A 25,524-nucleotide genomic window follows, 5' to 3' on the forward strand; every position below is an offset into this window, starting at 1 on the left:
TGAAGAAGAGCTCTTTGTGGCTTAAAAGTTTGTGTCTCTCACCAACAGAAGCTGGGTCAATAAAAGATGTTACCTCACCCAACTTGTCCTCTAATATCCTGGGATGGACACAGCTACAATTACACCACATACAGTATATTCACGTCCGCTTTAAACTCTGGTACTTTATCAGGAGCCCAGCCATCAGAGACTAGCCATTCTAGGTTTCAGAGTAGCAGCCGTGTTCATCTGTATCCGTAAAAAGAAAAGGAGGACTTGTGGCACCTTAGAGACTAACAAATTTATTTGAGCATAAGCTTTCGTGAGCTACAGCTCACTTCATCGGATGAATGAATCAAATGAAGTGATCTGTAGCTCACGAAAGCTTATGCTCAAATAAATTTGTTAGTCTCTAAGGTGCCACAAGTCCTCCTTTTCTTTTAGCCATTCTAGGAATCCCTGAGCTGCTGAGATAAAGCAAGTGAAGGAGGCGAGTGGGGTCAGACCCGTTCTCTCTTCAGGCAGTAGGGAAACTGCCGTAGCTGAAATATTCCAGCCTTTGGATCTATCCCCTGCCAAGCTGTCCCAGCAGGCTTAGAAAAGAACTTAAAAGCCCTCTGAAAACTGTTTTTCACCCACTCCAGATGCGCAACAGAGGGCTGATCACCTGACAGCAGCAGCATAGCCAACCCTCAGAATTTAAAAATCATGAGTCAGGCCCTGAAAAATCACAAGCTTCTCAAAAAAATTATAAATATTGGATTCTTTTTATTTGCCTTCCAGCTCTTAAGTTACACCCAGGTCACGTTTCAAGCTTTTCTCTGCACCATTAGGGCTAGAAACGTACTCTTTCAAAATGAAAACTGAGATTTTCCAGTAATCACTTGTCTCCAGGAGTTGGGGCTTTAAGGAAAAACAACACATATTGCAGGACTCACAATAAAATCATGAGAGTTGACAACACTGCAACATAATCAAAATAATCGTAGGGCTAGCACAGGGGTGGGCAAACTACGGCCCGGGGGCTGCATCTGGCCCTCCAGGCGTTTTAATCTGGCTCTTGAGCTCCCACCGAGAAGCGGGGTCTGGGGCTTCCCCCGCTCCAGCTGGGGAGTGGGATCAGGGGCTTGCCCCACTCCACGCAGCTCCCAGAAACAGAGGCATGCCCCCCCTCTGGCTCCTATGCATAGGGATAGCAAGGGGATTCTGCATGCTGCCCCCGCCCTAAGCGCCACCCCAGCAGCTCCCATTGGCCAGGAACCACAGTGAATGGGAGCTGCAGAGGCGGCACCTGCGGACAGGGCAGCACGCAGAGCCACCTGGCTGTGCCTTGGGGTAGGAGCCAGAGGGGGGATATGCCACTGTTCCTGGGAGCTGCTTGAGGTAAGTGCCACCCGGAGCCTGCCCCCCGGCCCTCTCCTGCACCCCAACCTCCTGCCCCAGCCCTGATCCCCCCCTCCTGCCCTCCAAACCCCTCGGTCCCAGCCCAGAGCACCCTCCTGCACCCCCAACCCCTCATCCCCAGCCCTACCTCAGCCTGCACCCCTAGCTGGAGCCCTCCCGCACTCCAACCCCCAATTTCATGAGCATTCATGACCCGCCATACAAATTCCATACCCAGATGTGGCCCTCGGGCCAAAAAGTTTGCCCACCCCGTTCTAGCACCTACAGGTTCCCAATTGAGAACAGGGCCCCACTGTGCCAGAAGCTGTACAAAACACATATGATAACTCTTCATTGCAGAGGTAACTTGGGTGATCAGCACCAAGATCTGAGCACCCATGTTAGCCTAAGCTGGGTGCAAGCTAGGGTGACCAGGTGTCCTGATTTTATAGGGACGGTCCTGATATTCAAGGCTTTGTCTTATACAGGAGCCTATTCCACCACCCCGATTTTTCACCCTTGCTCTCTGGTCACCCTAGTGCAGTGTCTCTCAAACTTTTTTACTGGTTACTCTTTTTACACAGCAAGCCTCTGAGTGCGACCCCCTTATGAATTAAGAACACTTTTTTATATATTTAACACCATTATAAATGCTGAAGGCAAAGCGGGGCTTGGGGTGGAGGTTGACAGCTCACGACCCCCCCATGTAATAACCTCGTGACCTCCAAGGGGTCCCGACCCCCAGTTTGAGAACCCCTGCCCTAGTGCGAGCAGCCACACTCCAAAGCCCTGCTTGAGTTACTGGGGCTGCACTTACCCATGTGTGTCACTAGGGCTTTTGGGGGTATATCCCATGGTTCTTTGCGCTGGAATAAGATGAGTTGCTCTATGATTCTTTTCCAATGAACTGTGGGAGAACTTCTAGGCCCACAAGGGAAATTGTGGGAAGGCACTGGAGGACTATCAGCACTTGAGTAATTTAGCCTGAGTCCTCATGGCACAGTGGGCAGGTTACCAGCAGGAGTGAATGTGGCACCTGCCACACTCCCAGCCATGCTAGCTGTCCTGGGTTCAAAGCACCACTAACCTTGGGGCAGAGGCATGTGTGCTGGGATGGGATGGGGCAGAGGCGCAAGAAATGAGTCAGAGCTCAGGCTAAATTTGCAGTGAAGAAATACCCCTAGTGAGAGACAGTCCCTGCCCCAAAGAGCACACAGTCTGAATAGCCAAGAGTACTTTCTCCCCCCGCCCCTTGCATGTCTCCATTTTACAAAGGGAAAACTGAGGCACACAGAGATTAAATCACTTGCCCCAGTTCACACAGGGAGTCTGTGGAAGAACCAGAACCAATCCCAGATCCTCTGAGACTCAGCCCAAGTGCCTCAACCCTAAGCCCAGCCTCACAACATTGCAACCTATAGTTGTTTATTGAGCCCCGGAGGCCCAAATTAAAAGTGTGTTTTAGAAATGTAAAAGGCTAAGTTCAGAAGGGAGTCCCCGTCACCCACCCTGTACCTGACCAGCTAGTGCTGTCATCCCATGGAACGGCAGGGACTTGTTCCTTAAGGTGGAGACAAGGCAGACAATCCCACTTTTTTTCTGTCCTCCTATCAAACTGCCTCCCTCACTTCCACATCTACATTTGCTGAACACCCTCTCCCCTACTTTGGGCAAGTAGCCCAATTCCCAAAGCGGTTCTGGGGGCTGGTGGTGGGGCAGAGGGCAATTCTTGGGAGATTTCCACAGCTACACTATGGAGAGGCTGTGACGAGGTGGTTGTGGGACAGCGTAACAATTGTGGTTGGGTAAAGGTGCCTGTCGGGGATGGCAAAAGGATTGCTCAGCTAGGAATGAGTGGAGAGGAGTGGGGCCATGAGGATTTAGGACAAGGAGGAAGGAGTCAGAGTGGGTGCTGGGATTGAGCATTGTACAAAGAACTATCCTCATCTTCATTCCCTTGCTGCACTTCACTGAGGACAAAGCCCTTAAGAGTCCCGTAGCTTAGGATGCTCTGCATATAGCTTGGTTTGCTGATCTGTCTGGGTAGGAACTAAGGAACATTCCAAGTGGTTGCAAACTTCGTCCCATAACTTAAAACTCGCTCACCCCCATCCCCAATTCTCAGTTTATCAGGAAGTGTCCAGGTGTCCCAGAATTAGATACTTGCATGTTTCTGCATCTTCCCAGCCTTTGAGTCTCAGGAAATTTCATTTTTTCCCCATTGTATTTCAACCCCCAAGACTGGAAAAAGCCACATGGCCAGAGAATTTTGTCCAAGATCTGGATTCAGTCATATACACAGATAATGAAGAACAAAAATCCCTGGAAAACTGTGAGCTGGAGAAGGGAGAAAATCACTGTGCTTGGTATAAAGAAAAGGAACCTTGCAACAAAGCCCGTTGCCAACTGTGTCCACATATCTATTCAGGGGACACCATCATAGGGCCTAATCACATCAGCCACACTATCAGAGGCTCGTTCACCTGCACGTCTACCAATGTGATATATGCCATCATGTGCCAGCAATGCCTCTCTGCCATGTATATTGGTCAAACTGGACAGTCTCTACATAAAAGAATAAATGGACACAAATCAGATGTCAAGAATGATAACATTCAAAAACCAGTCGGAGAACACTTCAATCTCTCCGGTCATTCGATTACAGACCTAAAAGCGGCAATTCTTCAACAAAAAAACTTCAAAAACAGACTCCAAGGAGAGACTGCTGAATTGGCATTAATTTGCAAACTGGATACAATTAATTTAGGCTTGAATAAAGACTGGAAGTGGATGGGTCATTACACAAAGTAAAACTATTTCCCCATGCTTATTCCCCCTCCCCACCACCACTGTTCCTCAGACGTTCTTGTCAACTGCTGGAAATTGCCCACCTTGATTATCACTACAAAAGGTTCCTCCCCTCCCTCACTCTCCTGCTGGTAATAGCTCACCTTACCTGATCACTCTCGTTACAGTGTCTATGGTAACACCCATTGTTTCATGTTCTCTGTGTATATAAAATCTCCCCACTGTATTTTCCACTGAATGCATCTGATGAAGTGAGCTGCAGCTCACAAAAGCTTATGCTCAAATAAATGTGTTAGTCTCTAAGGTGCCACAAGTACTCCTTTTCTTTTTGCGGATCCAGACTAACACGGCTGCTACTCTGACACCTGTGCTTGGTATGTTACAGGCATTAGATCCTCAAAGAACAGGGACAACATTCTGGCCATACCCTCTCTCCTGTCCCAATGCTGAGACCCAACCTATGGCTTTTAGACATAAACAGAAGCTCCTCCCCCCTCCTTTCTCACAGACACATTGTCTCTGGTTGCATTTCCATCTGGATAGAGCCCCCGATTTGCTCCATGTACAAGATCAGGAGATCAAAAATTAAACAAAAACACATTATGGCTGAGAAATGAATGGGAACAGGATGCCAGGGTCCCCTAGGCAGCTTTAAAAATATCAGCCTGAGTGTCCCCAGCAACCCAAACTCCAGCAGAACAGCATTGGGGAGGGAGGCTGCTGGGGACCAAGCAATGTTTACACAGCAGAACCATTAGTTTAGCTTCAAGGAGAGAAAGGTTTTGCTCTAAGGCCTGCCTGAGATTTACCATCCCCTGTCAGGCCTCCCCATGTTAACAGTGTCCTTATAAAGAAAAGGAGTACTTGTGGCACCTTAGAGACTAACCAATTTATTTGAGCATAAGCTTTCGTGAGCTACAGCTCACTTCATCGGATGCATACTGTGGAAAGCGTAGAAGATCTTTCTATACACACAAAGCATGAAAAAATACCTCCCCCACCCCACTCTCCTGCTGGTAATAGCTTATCTAAAGTGATCACTCTCCTTACAATGTGTATGATAATCAAGTTGGGCTATTTCCAGCACAAATCCAGGTTTTCTCACCCACCCCCACCCCCCCAAACCTTCCTGGACACTACAGTGCTAATAAACGATGGTCATATAAACACCACCCTATACCGGAAACCTACTGACCGCTATTCCTACCTACATGCCTCCAGCTTTCACCCTGACCACACCACACGATCCATCGTCTACAGCCAAGCTCCGCAATACAACCGCATTTGCTCCAACCCCTCAGACAGAGACAAACACCTACAAGATCTCTATCAAGCATTCTTACAACTACAATACCCACCTGCGGAAGTGAAGAAACAGATTGATAGAGCCAGAAGAGTTCCCAGAAGTCACCTACTACAGGACAGGCCTAACAAAGAAAATAACAGAACGCCACTAGCCGTCACCTTCAGCCCCCAACTAAAACCCCTCCAACGCATTATTAAGGATCTACAACCTATCCTGAAGGATGACCCAACACTCTCACAAATCTTGGGAGACAGGCCAGTCCTTGCCTACAGACAGCCCCCCAACCTGAAGCAAATACTCACCATCAACCACATACCACACAACAGAACCACTAACCCAGGAACTTATCCTTGCAACAAAGCCCGTTGCCAATTGTGCCCACATATCTATTCAGGGGACACCATCACAGGGCCTAATAACATCAGCCACACTATCAGAGGCTCGTTCACCTGCACATCTAGCAATGTGATATATGCCATCATGTGCCAGCAATGCCCCTCTGCCATGTACATTGGTCAAACTGGACAGTCTCTACGTAAAAGAATAAATGGACACAAATCAGATGTCAAGAATTATAACATTCATAAACCAGTCGGAGAACACTTCAATCTCTCTGGTCACGCGATTACAGACATGAAAGTTGCGATATTACAACAAAAAAACTTCAAATCCAGACTCCAGCAAGAAACTGTTGAATTGGAATTCATTTGCAAATTGGATACAATTAACTTAGGCTTGAATAGAGACTGGGAGTGGCTAAGTCATTATGCAAGGTAACCTATTTCCCCTTGTTTTTTCCTAACCCCCCCCCCCCTCCAGACGTTCTTGTTAAACCCTGGATTTGTGCTGGAAATGGCCCACCTTGATTATCATACACATTGTAAGTAGAGTGGTCACTTTAGATAAGCTATTAGCAGCAGGAGAGTGGGGTCGGGGTAAGTATTTTTTCATGCTTTGTGTGTATAAAAACATCTTCTACACTTTCCACAGTATGCATCCGATGAAGTGAGCTGTAGCTCACGAAAGCTTATGCTCAAATAAATTGGTCAGACTCTAAGGTGCCACAAGTACTCCTTTTCTTTTTGCAAATACAGACTAACACAGCTGTTACTCTGAAAAGTGTCCTTATAATTAATCTTTGCCGACAATGGCCGGGCACTTGAGCAGTCACAGGCAGCCCACATGGGCAGGAGCCCAGCTCCCAGATAGCATTTGTGCTGCTCACAGAAAAGTCCCTAATGAGAGAAAGATGCTGGCCCCGCACTTTGTTTACAGACACCGTCTGGCAGCCCAACATGCTCTCTACTGTTTGGCTGCTGGTGGGGTGGGGAAGGGAGGTGAGTCAGCCTTTGGCCCCTTGTTCCAGAACAGAAATTATTTGGCTTCTCTGGAATAACTACATTAACAATCACAAGATCCTGCAGTGAACAAAGTGGGGCCTCATTCTCTCACTGTCGACCTGGGCAGGTCCTGTTACCTAGGTGAAGTCGATGGGGCTCTGGGATACTCTGGGCAGATTTCATAGGCTGAACTTTTATTCACAAAGGTTTCCCCTGATGCCCGAGTTTGTTCTAACCGCCTCTGGACCCTGACCTGCAGTAGAGTGGACCCCACCTGAGACCAGGATAAAAACATTGGGGCAGGTGCACTGAGATGCACTCTTACAGCCAGATGGACAGAACAGGTGGAGAGGGGGTGCCTGGGACGGAAGGGGAAAGCCCCACAGGCAGCACTTAATGGGGGTTACTGGGCTGTCTTGTCTGAAATCTCTTGGGGCCAGCGATGATGTTTAAGCTCCTCTGGTCTGTTTGCTGCTGGCACATTCATGAATTCTAACTGCTACTCAAATGCTTCTGGGAGCCTGAAATGTTCTAAAACAGATACATTAACCTGCTCATCCATAAATCTAAACAGCTACACAAACATGCCAAGCAGCACAGATTCCTTCCCAGTTCCCCCCGCATGCCCCAGAGCTGCCTAGTACAGCCCCCATCTCCAGTTCCTTCCAATCAGGAAGATTCAGGCACAGCTGTGGCACCTACTCTCCCAGGCCCTTGCTCTGACTCCTGCAAATGGCTTTTGCAGAGCAGACGCAGTCTCCGTCTCCATCACAAGTCCTGGCACATTCGGCGCAACAGCAGGAACCCTTCACGAGCGGAAGGCTTTAATCAGCCAGCACGATGGGAACTCCGAGCTGGGAAGTGACAGCACAGCAAGAGGGCTATAAAAAGACGAGGAGAGGAAGAATCGCACTTCACCAGGAGAGGAAGGAGGAGAGATTTCAGAGGCCAGGAGCACCGCTGGCCCAGGGAAACTCAACCCCGAACAGGAAAGAGCTCAAGAGTCCTGCATTTTTATGCTAAAGAAAGGAACATACATGTGTTTACAATGGAAAGAGAACTCCGCTTAGCTGGAGGTGGCTTTGGAACGTGGAGTCAGACGGTGCCAACCCAGAGGGGAGGTTTTCTGGGAACTCTGGTGCACACTGGCTTCAGACCCACCTACTACAACAGCCTCATGCAGCAAGGGCACAGACAGCTCCTGGACTCAGGCTCCATTGCAACCCACACATCATTTTGTGCCCTGCACACCGCGCTCTGGCAGCAGCAGATACTTTCACTCTGAACTATGTGGAGGGGGTCACTAGAACTGGAGCCAGGCAGGAACAAAGGAGCTGGAAACAGGGGGCCTGGATATTCAGGGATGGGCATGTTAGTAATACCGTTGGCTGTTCTGAGGAGTTCCTGATCTCCTCCACCTCACCTCCCACCTGCACGTTCCACAGGCCTCAAACTAGCTCCCACCTCTGCCCAATCCCCACTTTGTTACAGCTCCTACCACTGCCCACACAGCACCCTGCCCTTCCCCCCAGGCTCTGTGGCACTAGCCACCCAGAGTAAGACACCCAGAGTAAGACAAAATCAAACCCTATTCCTTTCCAGGACCCCATTCTCACAGTGGGGACTAGTGTCCAGCAGCAGAACAAGAATGTTTCTTGAAGCCCTTGACAAGTGGCTCCCATGTGCATGGCAAGCACCAGATCCCCTCCAGCATCACCACCCAGGGGCCAAGAATGTACTTTGCCATGGAAACAGCTCAGGTCCAGTCCAGCAAGAGATTGAAAGAGGGGGAGCACTTGATACATCAATGTTCAGAGGGCATATGTCCCTTGGGAAGAGATCCCAGGGGCAGCTCACTCAAGAGCAGAGCTTGTGGAAGGCTGGGTCCGTCTCCTCTCTTCACTTCCGCCAGGCCCAAGATTCACTCTCACCGAAAGGGAGTTGTCACCTGAGCGGGATGGTGGGCCCCAGCGTGGATGGAGGAACCATCTCACTGCACATTTAAGCAAGTTCCCTTTGCCCCTATTGAAAATGTCTCTAGTGAGGAGGCTCCCGCCACCCCCACCTTTTGCATCCCCCATCAGAAATGGTTGCCCAGGGTGTGGCTGTGATGTCCCCGTATGGACATGTGTCTTCCTGTCAGGCTCATCTAAAAGGAGATGCAGGAGGGGATCAGGTCCAGATTTGGCACAAACAGTTTTTGCGAGCAGTGACTTCAGCAGGAACAGGTGGGAAAATTAATGGCAGTTACCCACAGTTCTAACCAGTCTCCCAGCCACAGTGCGCCAATCCCTCACCCCCTTCGCCTGCTGGGCAAGAGCAGGGGAGATTCTCAGCCAGGAATCAAGGACATCAGAGGGTGCTGAGGACATGGGAGGCACAGTGTGGCGGTGAGAATAACAGAGGGCATGGTACTGCAGTGCCAGTGGCTCCGCTTTCGACAGGCCTGATCTCAATTTTCTTTGATTTAAGGATCCGTCAGTTGCAGTTCAGAAAACTGTTTCCAATCTGCATGTTTCATTAGCAGCGAAACAGCAGCAAGATGATGCCAAGAGCTAAATTTAATTAGCACAGATCAACCTAACATGCAAATGAGCCAGAAGGGGGCAAGGCACTCACATGTGTGACACTCTGCAGGTGAGGAGCCCCAGAGGGACACTAGGGCTTGACCTCAGTGGTTTAGGGAGGAGAGGCACAGACAAACGGAAGAAAGAAACACAGGCAGAGAGAGAGAGCTAGAGATGGAGTGTGGGTAGGAGGAGGATTCTGGCCCATCCCTGACTTCCAGGGAGTTCCCCCAAGGACAGGGCACTTATTCCATCTTTGACCTGGGGAGAGGATCAGACCCTGAGTGGGCTGAAGGAAACACGCTAAATCCAAGTGGGTTTGCAAGATCCTGAAAGGGGTAAGGAGCCTGGAGCAACCCTATTTGGGGCTGTGTGTCCAGCCTCCTTTCAAGCAAAAATAAGGTTAAGCAAGAATTGCTGGGGCAGGAGATGGGAATAGAAAACTTGAGGCTCCTTATTGCAAAAGCCCCAGGGTTAGGACATAGCCGCCTGCAGACGTTAAAGAGGACAACCAAAGCAACAACCGAGGTCCTGGCTGAGCTCTCACCGGCTCAGAGGAAGCCTTGCTCTGAAAGGCTTGGGAAGAGTTGACCTGTAGAGTGACTCAAGCCGTGGCATCCTCCTAGCCCAGCCAGAAACCAAAGGCCAGTCACCAGACCACTGCTGACAGTGGTTCCTTGTGGACAGAGCACTGGACTGGAACTCAGTTTCTATTCCCAGCTCAGATCAGATATTGACCTCATTTGTAAAGCGTTTTGAGACCTATCGTAAGGGCTAGGTACTCCCCCTTCCCTTCTGGGGGCAGTCATCAGCCTCCAGCCCAAGAGATGTGCACAATAGAGAGCTCTTCAAGGCAGGCCACATTTCTGGGTTTGGGACCTGCAGTCTCCATGGGCTGCCTCTCCATATTAAGTCACAGAATCCAGAGAAGGACAAGATCTAGGTTCTTCATCTAGCTGTCTTGTCCTCTCAGTCAGTCTGCTGTTAAACAGGGCTCCCATCCCTTCCCTTGGGAGACGGTTCCTCAGCCTGACCTATTTCACCATCAGGCAGTATCTTCCGGATATTTTGCCTACTCTTCCTCAGTCCTTTGCCATTACCCCTCATGTCACTCCCATATAACACATTTCACTCATCTCTATCCCTACAGATCTTGGCCAGTGTGGGCCTACAGTGGTCACTCATGGCTTGTGTGCACCAGGCTGTCCTGTTGTGTTTAAACAGGGCTATGAGGAGACCAGACAAGTTTGCGGACACAATGCTGACCCTGAATGCCTGGGCAGGGGAGACAAGGACAACTAGCCACTCCTCCGCTTCCCTGTAATGCTGCTTATTGCTCAGGAGCCCAGTCTCCTCCAGACTTTCCTTCCTCTTACTATTGCTCTCCTTATTTGCTTGTGACAGAGGTTTGATTTACAGGGCTCACAAGAAGAGCAGCTGCAATCTACTCCACTTTATAAACCCCAGATGCAGACCCAGCTCCACTACAGCATCACAGACGGGTGAAGCAGAATTCCCAGGTGGCCAACTCCAGAAGTCAGGCCCACTGAAGACAGGCATGGAAAGGAGAGAGACTGCTGCTTGGATTTACAAATGTTCTCTGCACAGAGTCTCTCTGGGATTATTTGGGCAGCAGGTCAGAGGGGAACAGGCAGATTTCTGCGGGTGGTCCACGAAGCATGGCCGCAGCGAATGCTGGAGCTGAGGCCTTTGCAGGATAAACCCCGCTCTTCATTCATTCTGCGGTTTTAGAGGATTTATGTGTTTGGAAACTTGCAAGCCATGCTGGATCCACAGGTTAAGAAAACTCACCAGCAGCCAGTGAGCTGCCCTGATTTACAATGTAATTAATTGCATCACAGGGGTTCCAGCTCATGTGGTTAATGATGTCACCAGAGCCCCCTCCATGGGATTATTTCCCTGTAAATCACTGCACTCTGTTTTAGTCCTATGACTGTGTCGAGCAGAGCTGCCCTGCAGGAGGCCCCAGCCCAGAGGGCCCTGCATTTACAGGCAAGAGAGGAGTTCTGAAGTAACAGCCAGGGAGAGGAAGAGGGTTCCCCACACAGAGGGCCCCCTGGGTGCTGTATCAGAACTGAGGGATAGGGGTGAAGGTGTTTGTGCTCACACAGCTCCAGTAATTCCTACCTTGGGAAAGCATGAAGGGACACAGCCTCCTTGGGAGAGCAGCTCCCCAGTAACGAGCTGGTCAGGGATTGATTGAGCGTTCAAGCCATTTTCTGTTGTCTCCCTAGTGTGCACACCCCCTTAGAGCAGGCTTCCACACCCCAGCCCCTCCCAGGGCAGCCCCTTCGCCAACCTAGTTAGTTGCTTTTGTAAAAAACGTTCAGATCATTTGGAACCGTCAATCTGGGGGGCAGCAGCTGCCATGTGACCGTATCGCCACTACCCTCCCTCACCACTCTCCCTCCTGCAATTTATCACAATCACTTGGGTCTTGTTTCAAATTTATCAGCTCTTAAAAACGGACCCATGTCTCTGAATGTGTATGTGCAGTACCCAGCCTAGTGGGGCCCCGATCCTGATTAATAACAAATTAACAAGGGTAAGGGGGCTGGTCTCTGACGCAGTCGATGTTAGCATGGACTACTGACCTGGCCAGAAGTGCTGCAGCACCAACAGGGGACATGCGGCCCAGCTCTGGGAACTATATATGTAACAGCACCCACAGGGGGCGCTCCATTCTCTCTGCCGTGGGAAGCACACCATGCCCATAACAGGGGGTGGGGTGAGTCAGGCAGAGAAGGGAATTCTCTCCTTGTTTATGTCTCAACCAAACAGTGGAGAAATTCAAAGACAGCAGTGTAACGACTAAGGGGGCTTCAGGGCCAAAGGACTGGGAAAGGGCATCCTCTGGCCCTCCTGCCACACCCATCACTGGGACAGCTGAGTGCCTGCCAGCGATGCATTAAGTGCCATGACTGACATCTCTAATCGATTGTTCTTTCGTACTCACGTTTGATGCATCGGTTTGTGCCAGGAGCAGTTGTCCACCCTGAGCAGCACTGTCCCCCGCAGACGTTCGGCCTAAGCAGTCACAAACAGCGGGATTAGGAAAAGAGAGGCGGTGAGGTCTCCCCATAGCCAGCACCTCCGGAGACACCAACAGAACCACTTCCTACAACATCTGAGCTTTCCTTGCACCCAGACCACTGCAGCCTGAGCTCTCAAGCCAACCCAGGCTGGGCTTGTTAAATGCTTGGAGGGGAAACCCTCTAGGAAGGAACATCCAGGTGCTACGGGGAGTGGTGAAGGTGACTCAGTAGGGGGGTGCTCTCCCTCCTGAATCAGTACTAACCTCAATGCCCTAGCATGGTTGCTAGGGGGGCCTGTGCTGCCAGAGGTGCCATTTTGCTCATGAGTATGTTGGTAAATGCAAAGTAATGCACATTGGAAAACATAACCCCAGCCATACATGTAAAATGATGGGGTCTAAATTAGCTGTGACCACTCAAGAAAGAGATCTTGGAGTCATTGTGAATAGTTTTCTGAAAACATCCGCTCAATGTGCAGCAGCAGACAAAAAAGCGAACAGAATGGTGGGAATCATTAAGAAAGGGATAGAGAATAAGACAGAAAATATCATATTGCCTCTATATAAATCCATGGTACGCCCCCATCCTGAATACTGCCTGCAGATGTAGTCGCTCCATCTCAACAAAGACATATTGGACTTGGAAAAGGTTCAGAAAAGGGCAACAAACATGATTAGGCGTATGGAACGGCTGCCATATGAGGAGAGATTAATAAGACTGGGATTTTTCAGCTTGGAAAAGAGACAACTAAGGGGGGATATGACAGAGGTCTATAAAATCATGACTGGTGTGGACAAAGTAAATAAGGAAGTGTTATTTACTCCTTCTCATAACACACAAACTAGGGGTTTGTGAAATTAATAGGCAACAGGTTTAAAACAAACAAAAGGAAGTATTTTTTCACACAATGCACAGTCAACCTGTGGAACTTCATGCCAGAGGATGTTGTGAAGTCCAAAACTATAACAGGGTTCAAAAAAGAACTAGATAAATTCATGGAGGATAGGTCCATCAATGGCTATTAGCCAGGATGGGCAGGGATGGTGTCCCTAGCCTCTATTTGCCAGAAGCTGGGAATGGGCGACAGGGGATGGATCACTTGATGATTACCTGTTCTGTTCATTCCCTCTGGCACTGGCCACTGTTGGAAGACAGGATACTGGATTACATGGACCTTTGGTCTGACCCAGTATGTCCGTTCTTATGAGTAACTTGAGGTCCCGACAATCAGGGGCCATTAAAGATCTCACAGCACGGTTTTCTAGGATTGGGTCTAATCCAGCATTGGTAATTATATTTTGCTCCCATAAATCTCCCATGCTGTTTCAAATGGATACAGTACTATTCTTCATTTCCTGCTTCAAACTGTTGTGGAGTGTTGTTTCTACATAGCTCACCACAGAACGGGCTGCATTTCACTGTGTGCGAGTAGAGGCAGAAAGCGTGATTTCTGTAGCTGAGTAACTTGTTGTAAAGCACTTACCGATCCTTCAGGATCAAGCTCTTATTAATATTCATAGATTTTAAGGCCAGCAAGATCGATTATGTCATCTTAGCTAACTTCCTGCATAACACAGGCCATAGAAGGAAATCCCGCATCAAGCCCATATCTAGTCTGCTTAGGCTTCACCTAGGGTTGCGAACTTTCTAACCGCACAAAACCAAATACCCTTGCCTCTTCTCCTCCTGAGCCCCACCCTTTCTCTGAGGCCCCACCCCCACTCACTCCATACCTCCTCCTTCTGTCGCTCGCTCTCCCTCACCCTCACTCACTTGCTCATTTTCACCAGGCTGGGGCAGGGAGTTAGGGTGCAGGAAGGGGTGAGGGCCCCGGCTTGAGGTGCAGGCTCTGGGGTGGGGCCAGAAATGAGGGGTTCAGGGTGCAGGAGTGGGCTCTGGGGTGGGGCAAGGGTGCAAGCTCTGGGGTGGGCCAGGGATGAGGGGTTTGGGATGCAGGAGGGGGCTCAGGAGGAGATGGAGGGTGCAGGCTCCAGGAAGGGAGTTTGGGTGTGGGAGGGGCCTCAGGACTGGAGCAGAGGGTTGGGGTATGGGAAGAGGTGAGGGGTGCAAGCTCTGGACGGCACTTACCTCGGGGGGCTCCCCAGAAGCAGCGACATGTCCCTCAGCTCCTAGGTGGAGGCATGGCCCGGTGGCTCCGCGCTGCCTGCACCCGCAGGCGCCACCCCTGCAGCTCCCATTGGCCATGGTTCCCAGCCAATGGGAGCTGTGGAGCCAGCACTCAGGGCATGGGCAGCACACGGAGCACCCCTGGCCGCACCTCCGCCTAGGAGCCGAGGGACATGTTGCCGCTTCCAGGGAACCATGCGGGGCCAGGCAGGGAGCCTGCCAGCCCTGCCAACCGCAGTTTTAACAGCTCAGTCAGCAGTGCTGACCGGAGCCGCCAGGGTCCCTTTTCGATTGGGCGTTCCAGTCGAAAACCGGACACCTGGCAACCCTAGCTGCACCCTATCTTTAGATGTCTAAAACCATCCAATCATTATATTGTTGCAGGCCTCCCATTCAATTATTGACCAGACCCAACTCCGCTCGCTTTGTGAGGTGGGACATCACCACAGCTCCCCCCTCCTCCCTGAGGTGGCCTAGATGCACTTTGCAAATCACATTCAGCAGGTTTGTGAAGGAGCATAAACATTTCCTGTTCTTGCCTCAAATTACTGGCACAATCAGAAGGTGGTTTCTGCAGGCAGGAGCAGGCGCCGCCCTCAGAGAAGCTGCTTTGGCCTCAGATCAAGCCAACAATTCCTCATGGAATGAAGTCCGGAATCTTTGTCTAGATCTCGCTCGCTCGCTCACACACGCACACGCAGAAAGAACGCCTCTCAGTGTCTGCTGGTGAGCGTAGATCTCTTCCCAGACCATAGGGTGGGCAACACATTCTGGGGTGCAGAGTGCGAGACTGGAATAGAGCAGGTGGCCCAGTACCTAGCAGGCCCTCCCACTCTCTGAGGGCACCGCATCAACATGCCTGGTTCTTGTGAGCTATCGGGGGACAGCTGCACCCCAGCACCCTGGGGGCTGGTCTGACTCTCTGTTGGAAGGCTGCTGCTGCCAGGCCTGCAGGAGCAGCCAGAGGCTGTGGGGATGAAGCAGAAGCACAAAGAACAAGCACAGAAAGGAGTGAAAGGCCAGGGCTGACTCACTAGGAGTCATGGTTATCTTGGCAGCAGAATCACGTCTGAGGAGCACATGTGAAGCAGTGCATGCAAAAGGGTATGATCACTAGGTGCTTTGTGTCACTCCCCCGGCCCAGCTCCCTCTGGGCTCATCCTGTTGCTGCTGATCTTCTCAGTGCCTGCCCCAAGGCTCCTCTATACTGCACCTGGTGCTGTCTGTAGTGACAGACTCACTGTCACAGCCTTGCTGTGTCCTCCAGGCTCACGGGCAATCCTAATCCTTAGCACTTTCTAGACACGATCTCATATCCTCTAAACCCCAAGAGGCAGGTCAGTATCATAAGCACTACATTGCATATGGGGAAACTGAGGCTGGGAAAGGGACTTGCCAAGATCACACAGTGAGTCAGTAACAGAGCTAGGAAAATCTCAACTCCCAAAATGGTGCCAATTTCGCCAGGCCCCAGTGCCACTCTAGAGTGGGGAGGGTTGATTAGCCAAATATTTGTGAAGCTCTTGGAAGCAGTAAAATGCTAGCGAGGTGCTAAGGGTTATTCTTATCCCAGATTTCAGAGTAACAGCCGTGTTAGTCTGTATTCGCAAAAAGAAAAGGAGTACTTGTGGCACCTTAGAGACTAACCAATTTATCTGAGCATAAGCTTTCGTGAGCTACAGCTCACTTCATCGGGCCGCACTGCTGGGGCCACGGGTGGGAAATGGAGCAAACTTTTCTCTCACCTCCTGATGAGACGGTGTTAATGGACAGCCAGGTGTGCTGGAGCCTTGGGAGACTGGGGGAGAGGATGGCTGGGGGGCTACGGAGCTGGGCAAAGTGGTCTTGGTTTTTCACTGAGCAGGAACCAGCCCTGGGAGCATCTGGTTACATTTAAAGCATTTACTTGACATTTTCATGGCTTGAACGCCATGTGGTTTTTGTTGTCTTATGAAGAATTCCAAATAAACCCCTGCAGGTTTAAGGAGCACGGCGTGTTTACAGCTCAGAGGGATGGTGCTCCAGGGAGTGGCTGGCTTCCTGCAGCTTGGCAGAATAGCAGCCCCCAGGCCAATGCCTCCCAGCAACCACGCAACTCAGAGAGGAGCCCTCTGGTTGCTGCCTTCTCCTCTGGCATTCTCCAGCCAAGGGCATTCACATGGAGCAGGAGCTGGGGTTCCCTCACCCCCCGCATTGCAGCCCCGAGTTGGAAGCAACGCTCTAGGCTAGGTCGCTCTGGGGCTGCCCCACAACGAGGAGTTCTGTATGTGTGAAAAGTCAACCGCTACGCAGGTGATGGGGCCTCTGAACTGAGGCAAAGGCAGCAGGTCAGAAGTGGCTGCATGGCGTGACATGGGTCCATGCTGGGATCTCTGCAGCACTGAGCCCCCAGTGCTCTGTGAATAACACCAGCCACAGCTAAACACACAGCCTGCATGACAGGCACCCACCCACCCTGCAATCTCAAATATGGTGTCCTGCCGGGGCTGCCCAGTGCTTCCCACCCAGAAACCTGAGAGCACAGACAAAAATGCCCAGCCATGGGGCCAGCCCAGGCCACCATGCATCGGCCAATCCCCAGAGCCTGGATGGGGACTAGCTCTGTGTCACTAGCCCTCTGAACCCTATAGCCTAGACACAGTGCCTTTCTGGGGGCTGCCCTGCGTCACCTGCCTTTGAACCCACGAGCCCTGTTGGAAGACTGCCCCATGCCGCTGTCCCCTGTGCTGCCAGTCACCACGCATGTACGGCCCACTATGGCAGCATGGCCACAGTGGGTTGGCCACATGTAATCCATGCTCCCTGTGCCCTGCTGAAGGGAAGCAAACTAGAATGGCATTTCCAGCTGCGTGCAGAATATTAAGCAGAGACCAGGAGTCCCACCCTCTGCACTAAGCAGCAGGGAGGGAATCAAGCCCTGGAGAAAGGCAGTGACTGTTCTCCCATTCTGTTGCATGCAGGTCTAGCGGGGGTGAGAGGCGCACGGATAATATAACTCAGACGGCAGGTACACAGCCTGGCCATTCTGTGGCAGGAATGCCCAGCAGTTCCCAGTATCACCACCAGGTGGTACCACGCTCAACACAGCCCAAAAGGCCCAGAGTAAAAAAGACATTTCCACAAGCAGGTCTCCCTGCCCAAGCCCTATCAGGTCAGCCACAGCAGGTGCTTGTGTGAATGGCAGAAACGCGCATGGGGCTGGGCCTCAGGAGGGCCCACGCTCTAATCCTGGCTCTGCCACTGAGTGCCAAGGGGGTCTTTGCTAAGTCACCTCATTTCAGTCTCCATTTCCCCACCAGTAACACAGAGCTGCAATACTTATGTACCTGCAGGGCTGCGGGGAATGGGGATGAGTTTGTTAGGGTACAGCTCTCACCTGAGGTGCTAGATATGCTCTGTGATCTCCAAACACTGCTATCTCCAAACACAGTCTGGAGATAGCAGCCCCAAATTGCACTCAAACTGAGCACAAGAGAAGCTGTCCCTTCCTCACTCAGTAGGGTTTCCAGGTGCTCTAAGAAACAAGCATCATCTGGGGCAACAAGGGGGAAGAGGGTTCCCTTTTTTAACAGAGCCATTCCTGCCCTGATCTTGCCAAGAGATCTCTAGGGCTCTGCGCAGGGGCAGAGGTCCAGACATGTGGTTCTCTTTCAGGCTCAGGGCCTTAGTCTTTGTCTTTCCTCCAGATGCCATTTCCCTGGTCCACAAGTGCTGGGAGACAGAAAGACAGAAGCCTTGTCTTGTTTCTCTGGAGTTCCTGTCCCAGCCTTATCTCCAAAGTTAGCGGGTAACTTCCTACGTGTCCACAGTGAAAACAAATCTTCAAGAATGCACAGTCTGCATAGCAAAGCCCCCTCTGACCCCGACATCAGGAAATGCCACAGCCATGCTGAATGTGCAACCTTAACTCTGCCCCCTTGGCTTATTACAATACAGCCCTCCTTATTAATTATTAGTACTGCAGGAGCACATAGCAGCCTCAGTCAGGATCAGGGCCCCACTGCACCGTGTGCTCCACACACACTTAAGACAACACAAGCCTTGAAGACTCTGTGGTCTTATTGGACACCAGATTCAAGCAAGTGTAACAAACACTAGGGGGAAGGAGGACAAGAGAAGCAGCAATAAGATCATGGAGTTGCACATGTTAATGGTGTGCATAGCTTCCCTATGTGATCACATGCTTTCCCAAATATTACAATAGTATACATTTTTTACAACCTTCTAGGCATCATCCTGTAGTACAGGGCACTGCGCAATGCATTTCTAATACACAGGCTCCATTAAAGTCATTCATAGATTTAAAGCCAGAAGGGACCATTAAATCATCAGGGTTTGACCTCCTGTATGGCACAGGCCGGAGAATTTCATCCAACTTTATATGAGAAGTTCACCGTAAACCCTTCTTACACAACACAGAGTGAGAGTGAAAAGCTGCTGGCATAGACAAGCCTCTGAAAATATGCATCTGAGTTAGCATCATTAACTGCCTCAGCTCCTGAGCAGCCTTCAGACTACATTATTAAGGAACACATGCTAGAGAGAGAACACACCATATACGCTGTCTGAATAAACAGATTCTGTAGACTAAAGAACAAAGACATCAGTGTGAACAAAAAAGATTAAGCAGCAGTTTCTTGTATATTGAAAGTGCCCTAAGATTGTAGGGGCACTGTATGACGTGGTATTGTATTATTCCGAAAAAGGCACATGACTATGTGACTGAAGATCGTATTGAAATGAGGCAGCCATGTTAGGGGCAGAGTTAAGGCTGCCCGTGTAAGCCTAACTGGGGTGTTTCCCAACTTCTGAAAGCTTTGCCCTGCAAACCTTCATGTCTCTGTTCCTATCTTTTCTATGTCACGTTTGCTAGAGGAGGAGGGAGCCATGGTGGGGGTGACAGGGGAGAGATGGGCATAAACTGCATCAACCAAAGCATGGTACAGGGCAAGTCCTATGGTGTTGATAGGGGAGGCAGGAGCAACATGTGTCAGGGCAGGAGTATCCAAGAACTGTTGAGGGATACATGCAGTGTGTCAGTCTCATGCCTGTGCATGCATGTATGCCAGGATTGCTAACTTCCACTCTTCATGTCCTAACCAATCTCCATTGACCTACCGCTCCCGCTGTCAGGAGTGGGGGGAAGGAGGGGCTCACAGTACAACAGCCCCGGGGGAGGCTCATGAAGATGCTGTTCTCCATTTGGAAAGCACTGAGCACCCCGCGGGCACTAATAATAGGAGCTGTGTGATTAGGTCTGATCTCAGGAGCCAGCTGGCTGTTGGGAGGGGGGAGCCGAGAGAGTAGGGAGCACAGGCTCCGCAGTTTTAGAGCCGTTTCAGAGTAACAGCCGTGTTAGTCTGTATTCACAAAAAGAAAAGGAGTACTTGTGGCACCTTAGAGACTAACAAATTTATTTGAGCATAAGCTTTCGTGAACTACAGCTCACTTCATCGGATGCCGACACTCTCAGCAGCTTGTGCAATGGGAATGCACCCAGCTACACTGTAACACATCAGCCTTGAGTCGGGAGCTGGCCAGCTTTTGCTCGCAATACACCCAGCTCTGTGGCATATTTACACCTTGGGTGCATCTGAGACATTTCAATGGCTCAGAGGCTCCCGAATCTGGGACACCAAGGCCCAGGGTGGGAACCTGCCAAAAGCCCAAGGACTACATCAAAAGATGTACAAACATTTTAAAATCAACGTGAACACACCCAACCTGAACATGGGCTGATCCTTGGCAGTGGGCAGGAATGCTGTGATCCATGGTCGAAGGGCGTGTGTACGGATACCAGTCAGGAAGGGTCGGTTCTAAGCAAAGCTCCACAAAGCGACTGCAGCTTTCAGGATCATTCTGTTTCCCTTATTCTAATAAAGCTCCTTGTTCAGGGTTAGAAAAAAGCAGCTTCTGTGATTCTTTGCTACTGACGCAGGACATGGTGTCAGAAGTTGACTCATTCCAAGCCAGCAAAACACAATACCAAAGTTCAGCTCTCCCTAAGACTTTAAGCTGGCTTAGCTCAATGGCCTGGGTGGAAGAAGCCCTTCACCAGCTTTCACACTGCAGCCACAGTGAACACAAAGGATGGCCTAGGCCCTAGGATATGTCACTGCATTCACTTTTACCACAGGGAGTGAAGCTAAACACACGTCTGGATCATCGTTGTCCCAGAGAAAAGAGATGAGACAGCTATGCCATCGTTCCTAGGAAGTATGAGGGTGAGCATTTTATTGCAGAAAGGAATGGGGTGTTTCTGACAAAGGGTGCAGAGTCACAGCATGAGGGCACGTCTACACTGGAGCTGGAGATGTCATTCCCAGGTCAGGCAGACGTACCCATGCTAACTCTGATCAAGCTAGCACACACAATATAGCAGTGTAGCTCTGGCAGCGCAAGCGGCGGGATGGGCGAGCCACCCCAGGTTCCACCCATCTGAAACCCTTGGTACCTAGCTGGGGCGGTTAGACCTTCCCGACATTCACACTGCTGCAATTATACTTCTATAGTTAGCACTGATAGAGCTAGGTCAGGTATGTCTGCCCAAGCTGGAAATTAAACCTCAGGTTATGTCTCCACTGGAGCCAAAGTGTGGTGGGCCTGTATTAGGGCCCTGTATGGAGAATCAGAGCACTGAAACTCAGCAATTGGTAAGAAAAAACAAATAAGACACTATCTAGAAACTGGGGTTTTAAACAAGGAACTTTCAGAATTATAATAATTAGTGTCTGAACTACTGTGGAATGGCTGGTTCATCTTGCCTTATCATCTGAGTGAGTGAAAATGAAAGGCACTCTGCAGGAAAGGGGTGCAAGTGTGATGCAGGTAGAAAACACCATAAAATAAAGCCTCTTCAAATCACAGAGTTTCCTGGGCAGAAACACGGTGGATGTAACAAAGGCAAAAATCAGACAGATGAGATGGAATCATGAGAGTCTTGTAGAATGACCAGAAAGCCAAAACTCAGAGACACTTTCCTACCCAGAACATTATATCCAATAGGCTTTGGAAAAGAATAGCACCAGGCTTGTGTTAGGAAAACGAACATATTGGTAGCCACTGACTATTCCAGTTAGGCAAAAATTCTCCACCTCACTAGATACCCCCCCCCCCCCCACACACACACACAAAGTGAGCAGGTCAGAGAAAAGTTAACAATGGCAACTTTTCTTGTCCTGGCATCTGGGCAAAATAAATAGTCACTGACAATGACCCACGAGATGCCAGCTCCATGTTCCAAGCTTTTCAAATGCAGTGTGATTTCAAGGATTTTACTTCCAGCCCTCATTACCCGCAAGTGAATAGACTGGTGGAGGGAGCAGTTCAGATTGCTAAGAGAATGCTACAACAAAAATTTACCTATTACTCTTCTGAGCTATATGGCTTCCCCACATCAGTCATGAGAGTAAACTAAACTCAGCTGCTTGTGGGTCAACACTGCCAACCTCACAGGAAAATCTTCATCCTAAGTGATCCTGTTCACAGAATGAGAGCTGCTACTTCTAAGAGGTCTCAGGTTTTATTCTTTAGCCATCTGACTGCAGCCTGACCCACCACCTAACCTTAAACCAGGCCGCCCACTCCTGATAAAACTGGACATCAGCTGTTGTCCCTAAGTAGCTACAGCCCAAGAACATGGTTGAGCCTGATCTGGGTACTCATTACAGAGGAAGCAGGCAGCATCTCCAGCTGATTCCCCAAGCCCAGCTGAATTTCCATGTGATTCCAAGAGCAATGATGCCTACACCACAACCTTAGTGGGGGCTGATCATTCTGCTAAGAAGTGTCCTGAACTGACTGAATTTGAGCAGGGGGTTGGACTAGATGGCCTCCTGAGGTCCCTTCCAACCCTGATATTCTATGAATGGGATTTGATAATCTAAGTGAATCCACTGGACAAGCCCCTCCTCAGGGCCACAAGGTGGGCAGAGCTGGATGAGTGAGGAAGCCAGAGGCTCGTCCAGAGCTATAGTTTGTTCTTAACTATTGTTAACCATGTTTACAGAGCAATGGGGGTAATAGGGGAGGGGAAGAGATGTAGGCTGTACCTGCTGCTACTTTGAATCTGTTGTAGGAAGCCGGTAGGATGGGGCAGAGGAAAGCTCTAGGCAGGAGCTCTGCAGTGAGGCTGGGGGAGGGAAGCTTTAGGAATAGTGCTGCTTTCCTTACTCTAGTCAGGTTTCTTGTTCAGTGTTGGAAGAAAGCATTTCTGTGAGTCTGCACTAAGCTCACATGTCAGAGGGCACTTGAGCAATCAGCCCACAGGCCCTCTCTGCCATTACCCTGTGACTATGCTGACAGGGTGGCTATGAGTGGCAATTTGGGTGTTCCTAACTGATTAGGGAGGGTGGCTTCATGAGCACCACTACACCAGTAGAGCGGGCTGAGAGGTGCACCCTGGGCAGGGGAGCATGGAGGGGAATGGCAGGAGAGGGAGGAAGCACAGGGCCAAGGGCTCTTCTGCAGAGCCTCTAGGCATGCCACAAGTCCCCTTCTCCCACCTCCACATTACCATGCCAGGGACTGGAACTGGAGGCAGCTCTGCCGGGCAAGTCATAGGAAGCCTCCTCCAGCTGAGCCAGCAGGAGCTGTGGGAAGCTGGAAGCTACTGCACGCAGAACTGACAAGGGGCCCATTCCAGGTGTAATGCACCAAGAGGCAGGTACCTACAGTCGGAGGCCATGGCAACCCGGCTACATTCCCCAATGCCAAGCAGGGGCCACAACAGCCCACCCCACTGCACTGCCCCATGGACACACACTGCACAGCAACTCAACAACCTCCTGAACTCCCTGCAAGGCTACACACAAAACACCCATACGAGCAGGGCGACAAAAGCCACAGCCTGCAATGCAACACAGTTGTGTGGCCCACAGGAACCCTGCCGTGCCACAAACCCACGCAAGAAGGGCAGCACAACCAGCACGTTCCAAGGCAACACACCCAGGTGAAATGACGCAGACAACACATCATGTGCCTGCTCTCTGTGCTGAGACGGAGCACAAACTCCTCCTGCACGTGGGGGACATACACACATTGTTACAGCAAGTAACTGAGCTGACTCCTAAGCTGCTTTGGGGCCTGGGCTGTCTGCCAGGGGCAGGCGAGGGTCAGCACAGCTGAAGTTGAGCACAGACTGGCCCTTATTACTTACTGCACATGGGACAGAAAGTGGGTAAGTGACCTAGGGAGAGAGAAACAATTGGAGCTCTGCCTCCCAGGAATTGCATAGGGGCAGTGGGCACAGATTGTTTGGTTAGTGAGCAAATAGTGGGTGGATATGGGACCAACTCCAGAGGTCCCTCCTGTGGCTGGAGCTTTGGGACTGGAGTCTCCACTTACTGAGGTCCCCTGAAGATGGGACCTTTCTGTCCCTTTTGCTCCCAGCTCAGACCTCTTAGTCGGTGCAATAGAAGGAGTCACGTTAGGCACCTGGTCCTGCAGCGAGACCCCTTTGGCTGCACTTACCCCATGAGTCGGCCTCTGGCATTCTGCACCTTTGCCCTGGGCACTGTCCGAGCTTTGAGCCCATTTCTTTGCCGCTGGCGTGAGGAGTCAGTCTTCTGCCTCTGCACAGGGGTCTGAAGCAGGGTCCCATCTGGAGAGTCTGCAGCTGCCCTCAGGTTGCTGGCTTGGCCTCGGGCACTCTGGGGAGCAGGTAGTTTGTGATCTGGAGGAACAGACGGCTGCTCCCTGTTGTCCCCTCCTGTCAAGCTCCTCATCCAGGCTGGGCGATCCATAGGAGAGGCTGCTGGGAGGTGCTCCGAGGCAGAAGGCAGGCTGTGTACCCGGAACAGGCTGTACACCTTGCCCGTGGGTCCCAAGTTACTGCCCGGGTTCCGCAGCCTTAGCCGACTTGTGACTCTGCTCCCAGCTTCGGTTCGGAATGAAGAACTTGGATCAAATCTTCCGGCAAAGTCTCTCTGAGAATCCCCAAGCCCCAGGAAAAGAGCTAAACTGAGAGGGAGAAAACTGCGCCAGGAGCCCCTCATGGTGCCTGCCTGAGAGGAAAGGCCAGTCTTGAAGGGAACAGAGAGCACTCAGCGTGTGGCTGATAGCCCCATGAAGCCAAGTATCCAACGGGAGTTTGTGGGAAGGAGTCTAGGCAAAGTTCCTTGAGCAAGTCCCCTGAAATAGCCTTCCAAGTCCTTCACTTTGCCATGTGCTGAGGGGTGGGGGTGCAGGGGGCACTTAATCAGTACCTGCTGCCTGCAGGAGCAGGAGAGCCTGGGGCGAAGGTAACACAGCAAACCCAACAGCGTGGGCTGCACAGAGCGGCTGCAGCCGTCCCTCCTACCACTGAAAGGAGAACTCCCAATCCCTCCTCTCCCCTGGTTGTCAGAGCCTGCGCTCTCTGCAGACAGCTCCAAGCACCTTCTCGCCTGCCTCTGGCACTGGCAGAGTCTGGAGGGGATGGAGGGTTTTATTTTTGGAAACCTCCCCCTTTTGTGTCTTTTTGATGCTGACATCGCCCCTCTGCAGAGGACACAGCTCGGCCCCCTCCTTACCAGAGGAGACATTCCAGCAACACCCACTTTGGCAAAGGGAAACAAACTACAACAGAGAAACATTAACCCATGAGCGACCGGGGAGGGCAGCCCTTCCACCGCCGGCTCAGAGAACTTGTGTTCAGCCTCCCTGCTGCTGAACAAGCCTGTGGCTCAGCTTCCCCAGCTCACAGCAAGTGTTAGAATTTCACAACAGCTGTAAGCGTTCAGCGAAGGTGGGCAGGGAGGGGCACCTGGGGGAGCCCCGAAGACAGAATATACCCCGGGCCAGGGCCCTTCACCCCTATGCCACAGGGCTAGGATCTTCTGAATGAACCCCAACACATTTAGCCCGCACGCCCAGAGAAGGCAGGAGGGGTGTTAGTCCCATTTCCCAGCAGGCGAACCTGAAGCCCAGAGAGGGGAAGTTTGCCTTGCTGAAGGTCACACAGTGGACCAGCCTCTTAG

The 25,524-nt window shown here is 50.9% G+C and overlaps 1 protein-coding gene across 4 annotated transcripts in view; it reads right to left on the reverse strand.

Moving 5' to 3' along the window:
- LTBP2 (latent transforming growth factor beta binding protein 2) overlaps nucleotides 1–24,995 on the reverse strand; it is a 130,026-nt gene extending 105,031 nt beyond the window's left edge. For 3 of the 4 annotated variants that reach the window (XM_075129776.1, XM_075129775.1, XM_048854681.2), the window contains exons 1-2: nucleotides 24,038–24,995; nucleotides 12,361–12,431 (exon numbers count right to left, since the gene is read on the reverse strand). In XM_075129776.1, the coding sequence (XP_074985877.1) occupies nucleotides 12,361–12,431; nucleotides 24,038–24,561 (595 nt within the window). In that variant the 5' untranslated portion in view covers nucleotides 24,562–24,995. The remainder of the gene's footprint in view (nucleotides 1–12,360; nucleotides 12,432–24,037) is intronic. The other variant, XM_048854680.2, reaches the window with a different exon arrangement.
- Nucleotides 24,996–25,524: the final 529 nt, after the last annotated feature.

Source organism: Caretta caretta, chromosome 6 (assembly GCF_965140235.1).
Source record: "Caretta caretta isolate rCarCar2 chromosome 6, rCarCar1.hap1, whole genome shotgun sequence".
In the NCBI taxonomy this organism is placed as follows: domain Eukaryota; kingdom Metazoa; phylum Chordata; order Testudines; family Cheloniidae; genus Caretta; species Caretta caretta.